Source organism: Sesamum indicum, linkage group LG6 (assembly GCF_000512975.1).
Source record: "Sesamum indicum cultivar Zhongzhi No. 13 linkage group LG6, S_indicum_v1.0, whole genome shotgun sequence".
Lineage (NCBI taxonomy): Eukaryota > Viridiplantae > Streptophyta > Magnoliopsida > Lamiales > Pedaliaceae > Sesamum > Sesamum indicum.
This window is the reverse complement of record NC_026150.1, coordinates 407,247-422,420: the sequence shown is the minus strand read 5'-3', so window position 1 is coordinate 422,420 and position 15,174 is coordinate 407,247. Positions and strand designations below refer to the sequence as shown.

The window sequence follows — 15,174 nt, the reverse complement described above, 5'->3', positions numbered from 1 at the left end:
TTGAATATATATATATATATATAGATTTTATATTGACTTGCATCTAATAATTCATTGCTCAATCAATTTTGTTTTGAATTGAATTCGAGTATGAAAATAATTCTTTAATAGAATAATTATAAAGTTACTGAGAAAGTATTATATCCCTGAAATAATAATAGGGATAATACTTTCCTCCCATGATAATTACACATAGAATTTTTGTAGTTTGAGAAATTATATGTAGTACCCTTAAAGTTTGCTTTCGTCTAACAAATAAGTCTCTTAGTTGGTCAAAATTCACTGAATTTGTTGATATTAACAAAAAAACTGAACGAAAATTAATGTTTACCCTCGATTGATTTATTGCAAGTCAAACAATTTTTTTCAAACTAAATTACCCTTATAACAATAAAGATATACCTCCTCATACGTGAAACTTATAAGAGTAATTTGATCGTAAAAAAATTTATTCAACTTGCAATAAGTCAGTAATAAGTCAATTGGGGGAAAATATAATTTTTTTATTTATTTTTTGTTAATATCAACAATCTCGATAATTTTTGACTAATTGAGAAACTTATTTGTTAGACGAAAGTAAATCTCAAGGGTGTTAGGTGTAATTTTTCAAACCACAAAGGTCTACATATAATTACACCAAATTTCATAGGAGAGAAGTATAACTATCCCATAATAATATACTTCCAAAATATGTAAAACACATCATGATTGCAATTACAGACAAAGAAGCAAGTTGCCTTAAAGTATTTGAAAAAAAGATGGTAATAAGAAAATATGATAAACTTAATAGTAAAATGCATATAATTTACTGCGACCTATACAAAGATTAAAAAAAAAAACTATTTCTCCTCAACCTTGTCATAAAAAAGTAAAAAAATTAAAATTACAGTCCCAGTAAATACAAAAATAATTGACTTAGTAATATAAAAACAAAATATAAAAAATAGAATTAACAAAATTCAAACAAAAGTTATATTAGATTAATTAAATGGTAATTATTGATCACATTTTGCAGAACAATTAGATTCTGAAACAAATTTATGACTTGTACAATTATTTCTTCAAAAAGTTAATATACCTAAAAATAAAACAATGTTAGTCATCCAGTTAGGCGTGGACCTCACTAAATAGTAGCAAGAAAGACTTATTAAGACTTGGACAAATGAAGAATCACACAACTAAAGTCAGACCAATGTTCATACTCTCTTAAAACTTGATATGTGGTCCTACAAAGTTATGAAGAACTAACAGTAGACAGTGATAATAAATTGACAGCAACAATTAAACAAACAGTTAAGGTGGGCGTAGGAGGAACCGGTTTTATATTGAGTGAGCGTAATAAGCACGGTGTTACAACTTTGAATATCAAGGTTCTTGCATTCCTATAGACAACAAATTTAAGATGTCTTGAGACTAGCCTCATTTCCTCTACCTTCAACTGCTTCAGACTAATTAGGATCTTATCATAATTGAGTACTCAGAGTTTTACAACACAGCACATTATCATTTGGATATTTTGTATTTAAGCCGGGGCCGAAAGATCGATGAGACAAAACTGGATCTGTGGGCTCCCAAGAAGAAAAGCTAAGAAGAAGGCATGCAGACCACTACAAGTCTAAAATGTTCTGAGTGAACCAGCTTGACAGGCGCTTCATCTTTCGCAAAAGCTCTGTATTTTTCTGAAAGTAAGATTCGGCATTTGATAGCATTACCTCAATGTCATGGTTCATAGCCTTCAGGCTTCTATAATAATTGTTTTCTACCCTTGACTTGATTATGTCCGGAGATAATGGAACAGGAAACCTGCAACATTTTCACATTCAATATATGGTTCACACACATGAAACACAGCATAAAGTTCTACCTGTTCATGAAATCCAGTTTCTGTGCGACTTCATTCAGTTTTATGATACCGTGCCTATCCTGTAACATCAACAAAATTCAAACAACAGACTCAGAATTCTTCATCTATTATTATAGAAAGATGCAAGTGTATCAGATGGGAAAGAAATACCTTATCTTTACTGGCTTTCTGCATCAATTCAGTTAAAGAACTTAGGATCTCCTCTTTCCTTTCATCATCAATGTTGGGTTGCTCCCATGACATGTCCGGATCATGCAGTTCCCAAGGAGAGTGACGACGGAAATCAGTATTGTCATTCTTGTATTTGACAAGATATCTTTCCCATGGACTTCCGGGGAAACCACTAGATTTGTCTTTGATGGCAGTAATGCGGCCCTCCCACCAAGCACCACCTTGATCACTCTCATCTCTCCACCACACCAGGCATTTATCCCTACTTGTCCAGCTTCTCTCCATAGCTGCTTCGTACCGTGTTCTTTCAACAATAAAATCCGGGAAGTCATCCAGCTCAGGCAGCATCAGTTGAAACTTTTGGCCGACTACACGAGAAGAAGTATCTATGAATCTAAGTTTGATGTCACAACAGCTCTCTCCAGAACCAGAATGGGTGGTATACTTGAGGTCTTCAACCAAACAAACTTCAACAGCTCCAATCTTATCTCCATACCTTAGCCAAGGACCAGGTTGAGATGTCTTACTCAACTCTAAGTAGTCCTGATGGCCCTAGATATTTTTAAAAGCCAAAGAATAGTCTTAAGTCACTTAGTTAACGAGAAGAACGAAGCATAAACAAAACTGAAAATTGACACAAAGTTAGTCTCTACCTGTTGCAAGTACACAACTTCATCTCCTAGCTGAGGGATGTAACGATATCCATCCTCCTGCTCTGACAACAATAGCCAATTTGTTTTTTTTGGCATACGGTGCATGTTTTTTTCAATCAAAGAACTCTTGTCTCCCCTATAGTAATTTTCTCTCTTGTTCCTAGAAGACCTAGATCTTCCAGCATGTCTGGATCCCTCTGCTGGGAAATGATCAATGGCTTTCTTGGAGGACTTCTCTGCACTTCTTGATGTACCTGGTTGTAGATATTCAGCACCCGTCTCCAAGTTACGGTTTGAACGACTAGTGTCCCGTGATGTAGCCTTCAACCTAAAGGATCTGGCTCTACGAGCTGAATCAGTGGCCATGTCAGGTGATTCTGCTCCTGTCTCTTGGTCATGGAAGCTGACATTTGGGTCACTTTCATAAACTTCATCACCATTGACATGGAATTGAGGCATACAATTTGGTTCATCTGGAGCATTGCCTGCCATTGGCACTCCAAAAACTGGTTTTTCCTCAACAGTAGAAGGCCTTTTAGATGTTGACTCACCTGCAGCACCTGAGGTGGCATCTGACTTGGTCTTGCCTTGAAGATAGGAAGGAGAGTCCCCTGGAAATTTCTTTGATTTTATTTTTACAGTTAACTTCTTTCTCAAATTGTTCTCTGGTACGAGAGAGTGTTTTGTGTCAACAGTAAGGCTATTAGATCCATGAAGATCAGAACCAGGTAAGTCTTTTTCCCCAATCCCAAAAGTTTGCTTGTTAAAAGAATCATGGTTCAACTGCGGATGAGGAGTTAGGACAGATAATGAAGGCTTATCTTCACCTTCTATCAGCGAGCATCCATTAGGTCTTACAGCATTCACATTCATTGGCACGAGATCTCCCAACTGTGTGCCATTTGACATGCGTATTTTGAACTTCCCCCAACTCACATTGGCATCACGGCCACTTGTGGATGTCCCCAACTCATTGCCAACTTCTGTTCGTTCTTCAACATCTCTGAGCTGAATTCCATAATCTTCCTTATCAACCACACCTGCAGAAGATGAACCTAGATCCCCTGATCTAGGATTAACCCTGTCTTCTTCCGGCTTTTCTTCGCAGCCACTCAAAGTTGAAGATGCAACACTCCCTTGACTCTTCAATTTGCCTACATTGTTCTCAGAAAGTGCAGGTGTTGTGCGACGATGAAGTGAAAATCTCACAACCAATTTCTTCTTGCTTCCAACACTGACCAGGGAATCAGGATGCTTAAGAGGTTTGACTACATCTTCAGACCCATCAGAAGACACCCTTTCAGAAGTTGAACATATATTTTGCTCATTCAGCAGGTTGTCACCACGTTGTCTTCTCTGAATGGCTAAACCTTCCATGGATGACTCACTATCTGACAAGTCACCTACTGAGCAATCTTCATCTTCTTCGTCTGCAGAAGCTTCTATCTGCGAAAAGTTATGGATTGCATTACGTGCGGCAACTCTCTGAGGTCTCAATGACTTTGATTTTGTAGACTTCCTTCTAGAGTTCTTCTGACCACTTTTCGATTTTTTATATCTTTTACTTCTGGATGAGGTCCCCTCTTGTTCATCCGAAATTCTCTTCTTAACACGTCTACCCGAAGAAGTCATCAACTCAACCTGAAAAAGAACATTTAACTTAGACAAAGCAAACCAAAAATATTTGATACCTCTGGAAATCAAGCTTACTTCTAGCAAAGCTTTCTTTCTTTTTGACCGGCGCATATTATCTTTTTGATTTCGTCTGACCTTTTCTTCACTACAATCTGAATCACTCAATTTGCTGTCACTAGGACAAGTTTGCTCATCACTAAAATATTCTTCAGTAATGTTGTACTCTGAGTCATTATCATCGTTCATGCCATCATTTTCAGGTTCCCAGTACATAGCATCCACATAATCTGGGAGTGGCTCAAGTACTACATCCAAATCTGCCAAAGGTAATATGTGGAACTCTGGGCCCATCCCAATATCTGTGCCAATAGCAAATTTTATGGATGAAGGACGCCACTCAATTCCCAGAGCGCCAAGTCGACGTCGCTGATACATACTCTGGTAAGGTTCTGGGTACGGAAGCATGCCTGTGATAATGAAACCATTAGAAGAATACGTTTGAAAGGAACCGATTACTGATTAAGTGTACTGGCAAATACACACACATATAATCACAAATATGCATCAGAGAAGTCATCACATACTTGAATCACACAACGGATCTTGCATATTTCTCCTGTATGGTGGAAGTTGTGTCTCCTGCATCAGATGCAACAAATTGAGATATTAAATAAACAAGAGGAAAAAGGAGAGGTTGGAGCCAAGATTAAATCTTTAACCAAATTACTCTGACATAATCTCAGCCCTCAGATATTCAAACTTGTCAAGCACAAAGGATGTCAAATACATTTCTTAACAAGTAATTTGTGGATACAGAATTCCAGTTCAAATAATGTTATTAACCAAATTCTTCCTCTTCTCTTTTGTACGAGGAAGGGGTGGGCGAGAATATCATCAATGTCTAGAATGCGGTATTGCATTTACACCTATCTTAACTTGGGAAAAGATAATACAGATGCAACTGAAAAATAAAGTTAAGTTCAGCAGCAGGTAAGCTTCTTCCTATTAGACGAGCAACAGGTTACAGAAGCAAACAAACAGAAACACGAACAACATAATTCAACTCAAATGGTAATTCTAAGAAACATATACTTCCAAATTATATAGTAGACATTATTCATTAATAAGTCACTTGGATCATTCACATTCCAAACAGCACGCGAACTTATCACTAAGATGCCCACCAGTCAGGCCTAAGTTAACTAGTCCATATGGACCTGGTTGAGCAAAAAATAGTAGGAGTGGAAGTTATTAATAGACTATCTTTTCTGAAGCTATGCCAAAAACCTCTCAAGAATCTATCCCCTTAACCTTTAAGTTTGCTTCTTTATATTCTTCTGAATTTTGTTGTGTGTTCCGAGTTACAGATGTAAAGGGGTCAGAGAGACAGAGACAGAGAGAAAAGTGAATGCTCCAGAATCTTAACAAAGAAGCTCCAAGAGTGACTGACTGTCAGGAGACTAGAAGTAATTTATATGACATTGTCTAACAGCCATCACGAACCAATAAGATTGTTACATAGTTTATTCCCCCATTTGAAGTGCCAAGGCCGCTATAACAAAAAGGACACCAAACTTAATCCTAAGAAACTGCAAAAGGACTGGAGTAGAAAAGAAAGCAAATGTAACATGATGTACAAGGCAAAAATACTAGTGAAGTACTTTAAATTGGCAAAAAGAGGAGGAGTATTGTCTTCAAAAGCACAATGACAATTAAGTTCAATCACCTGATCAACCACATTGCCATGAGTATCCTGGGTAAGTGGGCGGTAATCCCCAAGGAAGAACTGTTTGGATATACAAACACAGAGACATAAGCCAGAATCATCATAATTGAGTCTATAAAACCCAACGAACAACAGAAATTAAAGTACCATTCCCCATACCTGATCATATTTGGCGTCTTTCTGGGACTCCCCTTCACCTGTGTTTAGCAGATATATTTGTCCTACATCATCTGAAAGCACTATTGATGTGCCATCCCTAGATTACCAAGAAACACCATTTTTAGTGACAAGGAGAAAGTGCATATGCATTCATGAGTTCAAATCATAGTTAGAGCAGACATGCGATTCAGCAGAGCAAACATGAAAATGTATTAGCGAACAATAGGGGATCAAGACTCATTGTACTGACTACTGAAAGAGTAATGCAAAACAGATCTAGTTCTCATAGATGTCACATCGGTAGACAGGAAAACAGAAGGATCTAGAACAATCTATGAAGAAAGAAATTAGATGGTGTCACTTACTGTGAAAACTTCCCATCAACCAGCTTAAAGCGTCCGCCTATGTCATACACTCTTATAGGAATACCCTCCCATATCTAGGAATACATCACAGGGAATAGATAAAGATAGAAAGAACTAGGATTAAAGATTGCTGGATACGAGAGAACATGAACTTACATCCCACAATATAGTCTTCCCATCATACCCAGCACTCATAGCAATTCTTGGGTTAAAAGGATGGACATCCAAAACATAGGTCTGACATATAACAAAACAAAATTCTGAGAAGCAAGCAAAGGTTAATTGAAAACGATTGTCTTTGCAGAGACTTTTCTTAATTGAATAAGAACTGATGTGGCAGTTGGTGTGTGTATGATAATTATCCTCCACAAACACATAGTTATAGTATTTCTCCTCAATACTTACAGATGCTGTATGACCAGCCAAAGAGTGCACCAAGCTACCATCATTAGCATTCCAAACACATATCCTGTTATCTGTAAAGATATCTCAACCATAAACAAAGATTTCTAATCCTAGAAAGATCAAACAGAAGAAATAAAAGCTTCATTGTCCAAACAATTAATTTTATTGGAATGAGAAGACTAATTCATTTATATTGTTAAACATTGTCAGTTAGAAATAACCATCTTTCTCTAATCTGTGATGGTATAATAAAGAATGCATATTTATGAAGCGTTAACACAGTTGCATCAATCAATCAACTACCATACAATTAAAATGTGGAATATATATAGCTTTATGTGCATATACATATACCTATATATATATATATAGAGAGAGAGAGAGAGAGTATAACTAATCATTTGATGTCTGGCAGTAATTCAAGTCGAGTAAAAGTTAAAATTATTAGGAATTTAATGATTGGTTCGTCTACAATAGGCATTTCTATGGACATGATGTTGATCATAATGTGACTTAACCACATAGTTGAAGCAAACTCAAATTGTCACTCTTCAGCACATAATCTGCAGATGTTGTTCAAGGATAAAGACATTAATACGGGCAATTAAAGATTTCCCATGTAAAATAGAATACCCATGATAGCAGCCAGCACAAAACGATTATCCAGGCTCCATATGATCATATTAACACCACGAGGAGTTGGAAGAAATCTCTGGCGTGGACCTCCTCTAGGGGGTTGAGGCGGCATAGGTGGAGGAGGAACTTTAAGATGATACGCCCGAACCCAGCGTCCAACCTTACCCTAAAAGGAAGAAATATTTCAGAAGAAAAACCAACCTTGTAAAATATACAGTGGTACGTCCACGTAAAATGTGAAGATCAAAAGTAAAACAGAAACATTTGCTAAAAGCATTCAAAATTTTAAACTTATTCATACATTAAGCACTAAAATCTTAAGAGCCAGAAGAACTAACATGATATCTCCTTGATCTAGGTACCCAAATAATTGCACTGCCATCACGTGAACAGGTAACAATGTTGTCATGATTAAACCTGAGATTATGAAGGATGAATAACAAGTTATTCACAGGTCATAAGAACAAATAAGCTAAGCTAGTGAATAACCTGCACAAGAAGTGAAGCAAATGGAAGCAGTGTAATTAATGTGGATAGGCATATGAGTAATAACAAACCAGGAATTTTTAAATTTCGGAATGCTATCCTCAATAAAGGAATCAGATGGAGAAGATCGCGAAGCCACAGCACAGCCACTGTATGGGAAAGAACCAGTGAGACAACTGAAAATTTCAGGAGCCCTTAAGTAGTGACTTACTGACCTGAACTGAACGTAGTTTACATCATTCTCATGGCCAGCTAGTATGTCAATTTCATGACTTGGTTGGTCAGGATCTTCTATACTGGGTTTACAAGCACTCCAAACCTGCTTATTAGAAAGGGTCTTACTAATTTCTTCGATGCAAGGATTTGAATGAAGCAAGGGGGCAAGAAGAGAAGCATAAATCTAAAAGCTGTGTTCATATCATATTACAACATGCAGAATTTCACAATCTATTGACAAACATAACCACATGCGTCCACTTCCACAAAATTTGAAAGTTTATCATATAACTCCACTATAACATACTACATGCAAGCACAAGGACCCCAGATATACAAAGTACAACAAAAAGTTAACACTGAATGTCAAAACTTACTAATGTACTAGTAACTGTACACTGATTAAATAAATGCTTATTGTTAATAAGGAAAATATTTTGGCATTCACATTGTTCATGTCCAGGTAGCCAGGCACATAGCACAAACAGGAGGATATTATTCATACCCTTGCAAAAGTATCAGAGCTCCCAGTAACAAAGACAGTTCCATTAGCATTGAATGCACAACACAATATTTGGTGGCATGGTGAAGCAGCACTTGATGATGCACTAGCTGAAGGCAAAGCACTGCTCATTCCTACAATAATATAAGGTTGAATGTGTCCAATTATATTGGCTGCCAACAGAAACTAGACTTTAGACAAGGCATCATTGTACCAGTAGCGGCCTCTGTGGGCTTTGGGAGGTAAACACGAGGACGGCACTGGGAGTGTCTAGCATCCCAAATCCGACACGTTCCATCATCAGACGACCTAGTGAAAATAGTTGATTAATAAATAAAGGAACTTCATGATAGCGCCATGTTAGAAGAGCATTTTATCCCCTCCTAGCTAATATTGAAAAGCAACATCATGTTCATGAATATGATATAGAAAAGAATCAAATATTCACAGCTCCACATAAGTTCTAAACTATTAACATGCCATTCATAATATATTGCATATTAAGAATAAGGAAAGCTAATATCTATCTAACACAAAAGGCAACTTCCTATTAAACAAAACACACTTCTTTTTAGAAAAACTTGATTTTAGCACTAAAGTAACAACAGCCAACTTTTTGTTATGTTATGTTGCACAACTTCCTTTATTTTTCCAGAAGTACATCTGGAGTCAAATCACCCACTGTATTATTATACTCTAATTTGACTTCCTGGAAAACACATATGACATACACTAGCATCACTTGGTGCAACTTCTTATGAAGTCTCTCATGGTAGTACCACAAAACTTCATCAATGGTATTGCCTTAGCGCACATGCTATAAATGGGCAACTACTCAGTCGTCAATTGGAGGGTTATCATATTGAAAAGCATTACAAAATTTTGCTTTACAAAATTTAAAAATTAATTTAAAAAAAATATGACACAGTGCTTGCAGTTAACAGTTTTGCTTTACGATATATATTATGCATATGATATATCACAATCCTACTAAAATTTCCATGAGGCACAATTATGCATATTATGAGAGCGTGCTGCGAAAGTTATTTTAGTGGGTCAAACTGAAGGGGATATTGTAATACCCCAAGTACCAGATCCTAATCTCAACTCAAAAAGAGGTACCTTGCAAAAGAAAACTAGGAGAGGCTGCACTAATATTGAGAAAGCCAAACAAGGGCAATTAAGGAGGATGACATGAAGTAATAACCAACCTCAGTGAGAGCTAAAGGACGACAGATCTCAAGATGTCAAGGAAACTACAGAAAAGGTGGACTTAACCTAATTGTGACACTTACTCAATGCCGATCTCTCAATCACACAATCATGCAAAAAAGATTTTGTGTGATATTTATGATGACCTATCTCTTTGTACTCATCAGTTCAGAATTTGAATCTGAAATTTATAACTCAAAATTTCAGGGAAATTACTCTTCACAGTTATGATTCAATAAAGTCACTATCAACAAAATAAATGCAGAAGATTCTGGCAATTCTCTCAGCACCGAAAATGAACTTGGCAGGAGATGAAAACAACAGTAGGTACATTAACTAATAAATGAGGACATAGAAGTCAAAGCAATAGCCATTAACTATTAAAGGCCAAAGCCAAATGCTTAAACAACTTCAGACTTCATTGAATTAAATGAAATGGTGGTAAAGTCATAACGAGGCTCACGATAAGAGATGATAGATAGCATTCGCCCTGGGATTAAAGGCAATGGCAGTAACAGCTCCGCTATGTCCACGAAGAACTGAAATAGGGTACCCATCTGGCAGTCGCCACTGTGAAAGATGACAACTCAGTTATTGAAGAGCTAAAGAGACTAAATGTTATCCTGGTTGGGGGTAAGAATCTTACAACTCGAATAGTGAAGTCATTTGATGCCGATGCCACTAAAGCATTATTGGAACTGACAGACAAATCTGTAATGTCGCCCTAGTAGTAATTAAAGGGATAAAAAAGGTTAAGCAAGCTAAAAGTGAATTGAACAAGTACCAATCTACCGGACATTTACCAAATATTCCATGTGTTTCATACTTACTTCATGCCCACGGCAGCTAGCTAGGCAAAATGCAGTTTCCATTGACCAAATCTTTACCAAACGGTCATCCGAACCAGTAATCACATAGCGACCAGAGCGATCAAATATTGCTACAAAATCCAATGTAGTGATGTAGCGAAACAACTATTGCATCATGGGAAAAGAAATTAACTGAATACCATTATGGCAGATGACTGACAGAAACGGGAATTGACTAAGTCATCATCTACGGGATAAAAGGCCCATCCATAGATGATAATCAGATGCCCTGGCAGTTGCTGTTAATTTGCTTCAGAGTATAAATGCATGAAAAGATTGTTGACCATTTGATGACTGGATTCTAAAAATATGCAATACATCCATTCAAAGTTCCAAAGTAAAACATACCACAATACACAGCATCCCTATGTCCTCTTAACTTCTTCATATTTTGCATCTTCAGCACCATAGTGGATGGTTTAGCAATGGCATAACATGCAAGGCGGATAGATGGAGAGCGATGGTGTTTGGAAAAGCCACCTCCAATTTCTCTCAAGCTAAGCCCTCGAACCTGATCAGCTTGCATATGAGGCCACCGGAGGTAAGATGGAAAATTCCTCGCTTGCTTATTTACTTTATTTCTCTCACCTGAATAGCATGTAAAACTGCTCAGAAATATATTTCTTCAATTTGCATGTATTTCCCCTCCTTTTTCTTTTTTGGGTGGGGGATTCAAAAGTTCATAATGAGTAGATTGCTTCAGCAGTCGTACAATGAAAAGTGATGAGACAACACTGAAAATTTGGATTTCTAAATGAGTTAATTCAGTCTGTGGTTTCATTAATCTCATCACGATTATGCTAAGGAATCTCAAATTAACAAAATAATGGATTAAGATGGGACCTCCCTCCCTCCCTCCACCTCCGGTCAAGTGTTTGAAATGAATCATCTTTGATACTAAAATTTCTAAATTACACGAATGATATTAGAATTGAAACTCTAAAATAAGATACATTAGACAATACTGTGAGATACATGCAGTTGGATTGCGTAATAATTGCTGGGTCAGCATGTTAGTTGGTGCATGTATTTTCTTCAATGAACTAAAACTATATTCCAAAAGCTGTGGTCACGATAATAAGTTTCAATTATAAGTACTCAAACTATTAATTGTTCCAGCAAATAGCAATCTATATAGTGCAAGGTATCAACCACCAGTCAGCCAGAAAGCCAAGTCAATAAGTCTGCAAACTAATGCATCAACAAATGATCCATCATTGACTAGAAAAGGAAAGCCAAATATTTTTCAATTGCTGAAGGAAAAGTAAACAAAATAAAACTAGGTCAAAGCATGAAATTGACATACATGACAACAAAGAAAAGGCCCCAGTTCCAAGTAGTGTAGGAACATCAGCAGCAGCTGGAGCAACTTTCCCCACCATACACCGTAAAGGAGGGGATGTTGTCAGTATCAGCTGTTTGAGCAGCTTGACCAAGTGATCCTTTTCAATGTGAGAGTACCTGGTAAAAGATCAAACGATTCAGTCAAACGAAACCACTTGCTTGCGGATAAAATCTTTCACCTTATCAAGGTATGGTTCCATTATTCAAAGGAGAGATGAAATATGCTAGAGGATGCTACTACTCATGTGACTTTCCTTCAATTGATACAAGCTAAATATCAGCATCGTAAGTATAAACATTAAACTTGTCTTGTGCCTGAATGCACACACATTCACAAAGAGAAGCTCCTAAAGAGAAAATAGTAAATATTCTACAATTGAGGGGGAAAAGCCAAAGCCATTTTCTTGAGGAGATGGAATTCCGCTTTGATCAAACTATTAAGAGAACTAGATCACTGTCAGATACAAGAAAAATATGGAGTATAAATTCACCTTCCGGCCAAATTGTCATAATTTAGAGGGAAGGAGTTCCCATCATCATTTTCATCCCTGCAGACTGAACCACTTCTTGAATACCAAGCATGATATCTTCTGGGTAAGAGGTCGTGTTCTAAAAGCTCCACCCAGAGTTGTCCAAATGTCTTTTGGCATGGCCCAGCAGATAGAAAATGCATGATCAAAAAATAAATTTCTCGGATGTCAAGGTCTACATCCATGGAAGCACAATCTGCAGGTTCCTCATGAGCTTCCATTTGAGCCTTTGTGTGTAACTTATTCAGAAGATTTACTGTACCCATGCCCACATTAGGTGCATCACCAAAACAAGTGTATTTCCTAAACTCCATTATATATGTAAAACCTGAAGCATATTAACAAGAATTCCTTCAGAAAATTTTATTCAAGTAAAAAGTGATGATTGCTGAACGAAACTAGCACAACAAAAGCAATGGCAAAAAAGGCAACCAAGTACATGAGAAGTTAAACTCTAGACAGATACTTGTGTATACATAGCAACCTTCAAAATCATATGATTATAAACTTAACCTAACTAGTCAACGCAAAAACCAAAATTTCTGTGACGTGACGGCGAACTAAAAGATGTTGGAAAAGGTTGTCTGTGCTATTAATGAAAACCACAAGCCTAACCCTGCCAAAAAAGTAAATATAAACTGATACCAAACAATTAAGCGAATTTTCCTTTTTTTTTTTTTTTTGTGAGTGCATTACTATCATTCTCTCGACACATGTTAATAATACCAACCCATACAAACATAAAGTGTCAATATACGTTCATTGCAAGATTACATAAATATAAACATGATCATAACGGCTACATGAAACCAGAACCGTATAACTAACAAAAAGCCTCGTTTCAAACTAAATAGACTTCAACTAATACTTAAGTTTACGCAAGTAGATAGTCATGATACAGCAGCGCAAGTCTCTCCATGACGAAACCGAGCATTCGATCATTTAAATCCCATTCAAGGATACCTAAAATGACAGTTTATTACCATACTAATGCAGAAACGCATATTCAACTCCATCACAACTCTCATCATCAAAAAGCAAAAATTATGCAACTTTCTTGACTATCATGGTTTCACAAGTGTCAGCATACTATAATACGTAACTCAGGTAGGGCTTTTACTTCAATGAAGTACAAAGAGACTCTAGATTGATAAATCTATAACTATTTTCGCCATAAAACCCCACAATTTCATCAGAAAAATAGATTAACACAAAAAAATGTTGGCACTACAAACAATAGCACATAAAGATCTAATCAAGAAATGGATTAAGCTCTCTGATAAATCCCCATCGTTAGCTGCTAAAAAAAAACAAAAAGAAAAAGAAAGTTGGATGCATTCTCACTATACAAGCAACAAACTTCCACATAGACACGGACGGCCATAAAATTCGAGATTTTCGCGTCAGTTTTTGCCGCAAAATAAGAAGGAAATACTCCGAAAACAAAACGATTCTATTTACCGTAACAGTAGTTCAATAAAGAAGAACAGAGAAAAACGGATTCATATGCATTTGAAATCGGAGCACCGGAGGCGAGGTTCCGGTGGAGGAGGAGGGGTGAGGAAGGAGGTGACGAAATTGTTAACTAATAAAACAAAGAAGCGGAGATAATTTGATGAATATGATATTACTATTTGGTATATGGAGTTGGTCATTTTCCTTCCTTTGAAAGAGAGAACCGGATGGTGGTTCACAGGGTTATATTCGTCTATTCGGCAGTGGGTATGAATTCGAAGTAGCAGTTGAAACCCAAAATAAGTTTCAGGACAGAAATCCCAGGTACAAGAGGGAAAGTGAAAAGTCGTTATAATTTGGAAATTTTATAAATTAACATTAACATTAACATTAATCTGGTAATTTGCATAGCATTTCAACCCTTTTCTCCTTCCTTTTTCCTTCAGCCCATTATAAATATTACTAATACATTCTTTTTCAAAAATAATATTCAGTCTGCTTTATAAATTTTTGCCCCATTTCTCATCAACAACAAACAAAATAACATACGACTTAAAACCAATTAATAAGTAGGAACTAGGAAGGAGATAATAACAAAAATTGCTGTTTAACATCTAATTTCTGCTCCAAATCTTACAATCTTTGTTTGGGCTTTACGACTTGGGCCGCATATGATTGGACCTCCAACTAACATGACAGATTATGATTTATGCACAGTTGGCCGATAGGATTGGGCCTCCACTTGTGGGATCATGATATATGTAAGGCTGTGGCCACTAGCTCAGCCCATTATAAGGAATGCATATACAATTTCAATCATTCAATGTAATCTCGGTAATGATTTCCCTAATTAGTTGAAGTCTTGGTGACATTCATAACCACTCATGGCTGAATCAATTTTCTGATATTCTGATGGCCTGCACTGATCATGGATTAAATACTAAAA

At 36.7% G+C, this 15,174-nt stretch overlaps 1 protein-coding gene across 2 annotated transcripts; it reads right to left on the bottom strand.

Annotated features, from left to right (window-relative positions):
• LOC105163049 (bromodomain and WD repeat-containing protein 3) lies at positions 1,300–14,528 on the bottom strand. 2 transcript variants are annotated; one of them, XM_011081256.2, is made up of 24 exons: positions 14,235–14,528; positions 12,735–13,101; positions 12,206–12,360; positions 11,248–11,487; positions 10,861–10,970; positions 10,677–10,754; positions 10,494–10,600; positions 9,033–9,127; positions 8,822–8,952; positions 8,316–8,419; positions 8,172–8,249; positions 7,953–8,031; positions 7,612–7,780; positions 6,979–7,049; positions 6,730–6,810; positions 6,574–6,647; positions 6,209–6,305; positions 6,050–6,109; positions 4,908–4,962; positions 4,399–4,790; positions 2,689–4,329; positions 2,015–2,587; positions 1,865–1,923; positions 1,300–1,803 (listed from the first exon to the last, which is right to left on the bottom strand). In XM_011081256.2, the coding sequence occupies exons 2-24, from the start codon at positions 13,085–13,087 to the stop codon at positions 1,608–1,610; spliced, it is 4,998 nt and encodes a 1,665-aa protein (XP_011079558.1). In that variant the 5' UTR covers positions 13,088–13,101; positions 14,235–14,528; the 3' UTR covers positions 1,300–1,607. The 2 variants fall into 2 exon arrangements, with proteins under 2 accessions (XP_011079558.1, XP_011079559.1); XM_011081257.2 differs by lacking the exons at positions 11,248–11,487; positions 12,206–12,360; positions 12,735–13,101; positions 14,235–14,528 and having other exon boundaries at positions 10,520–10,600.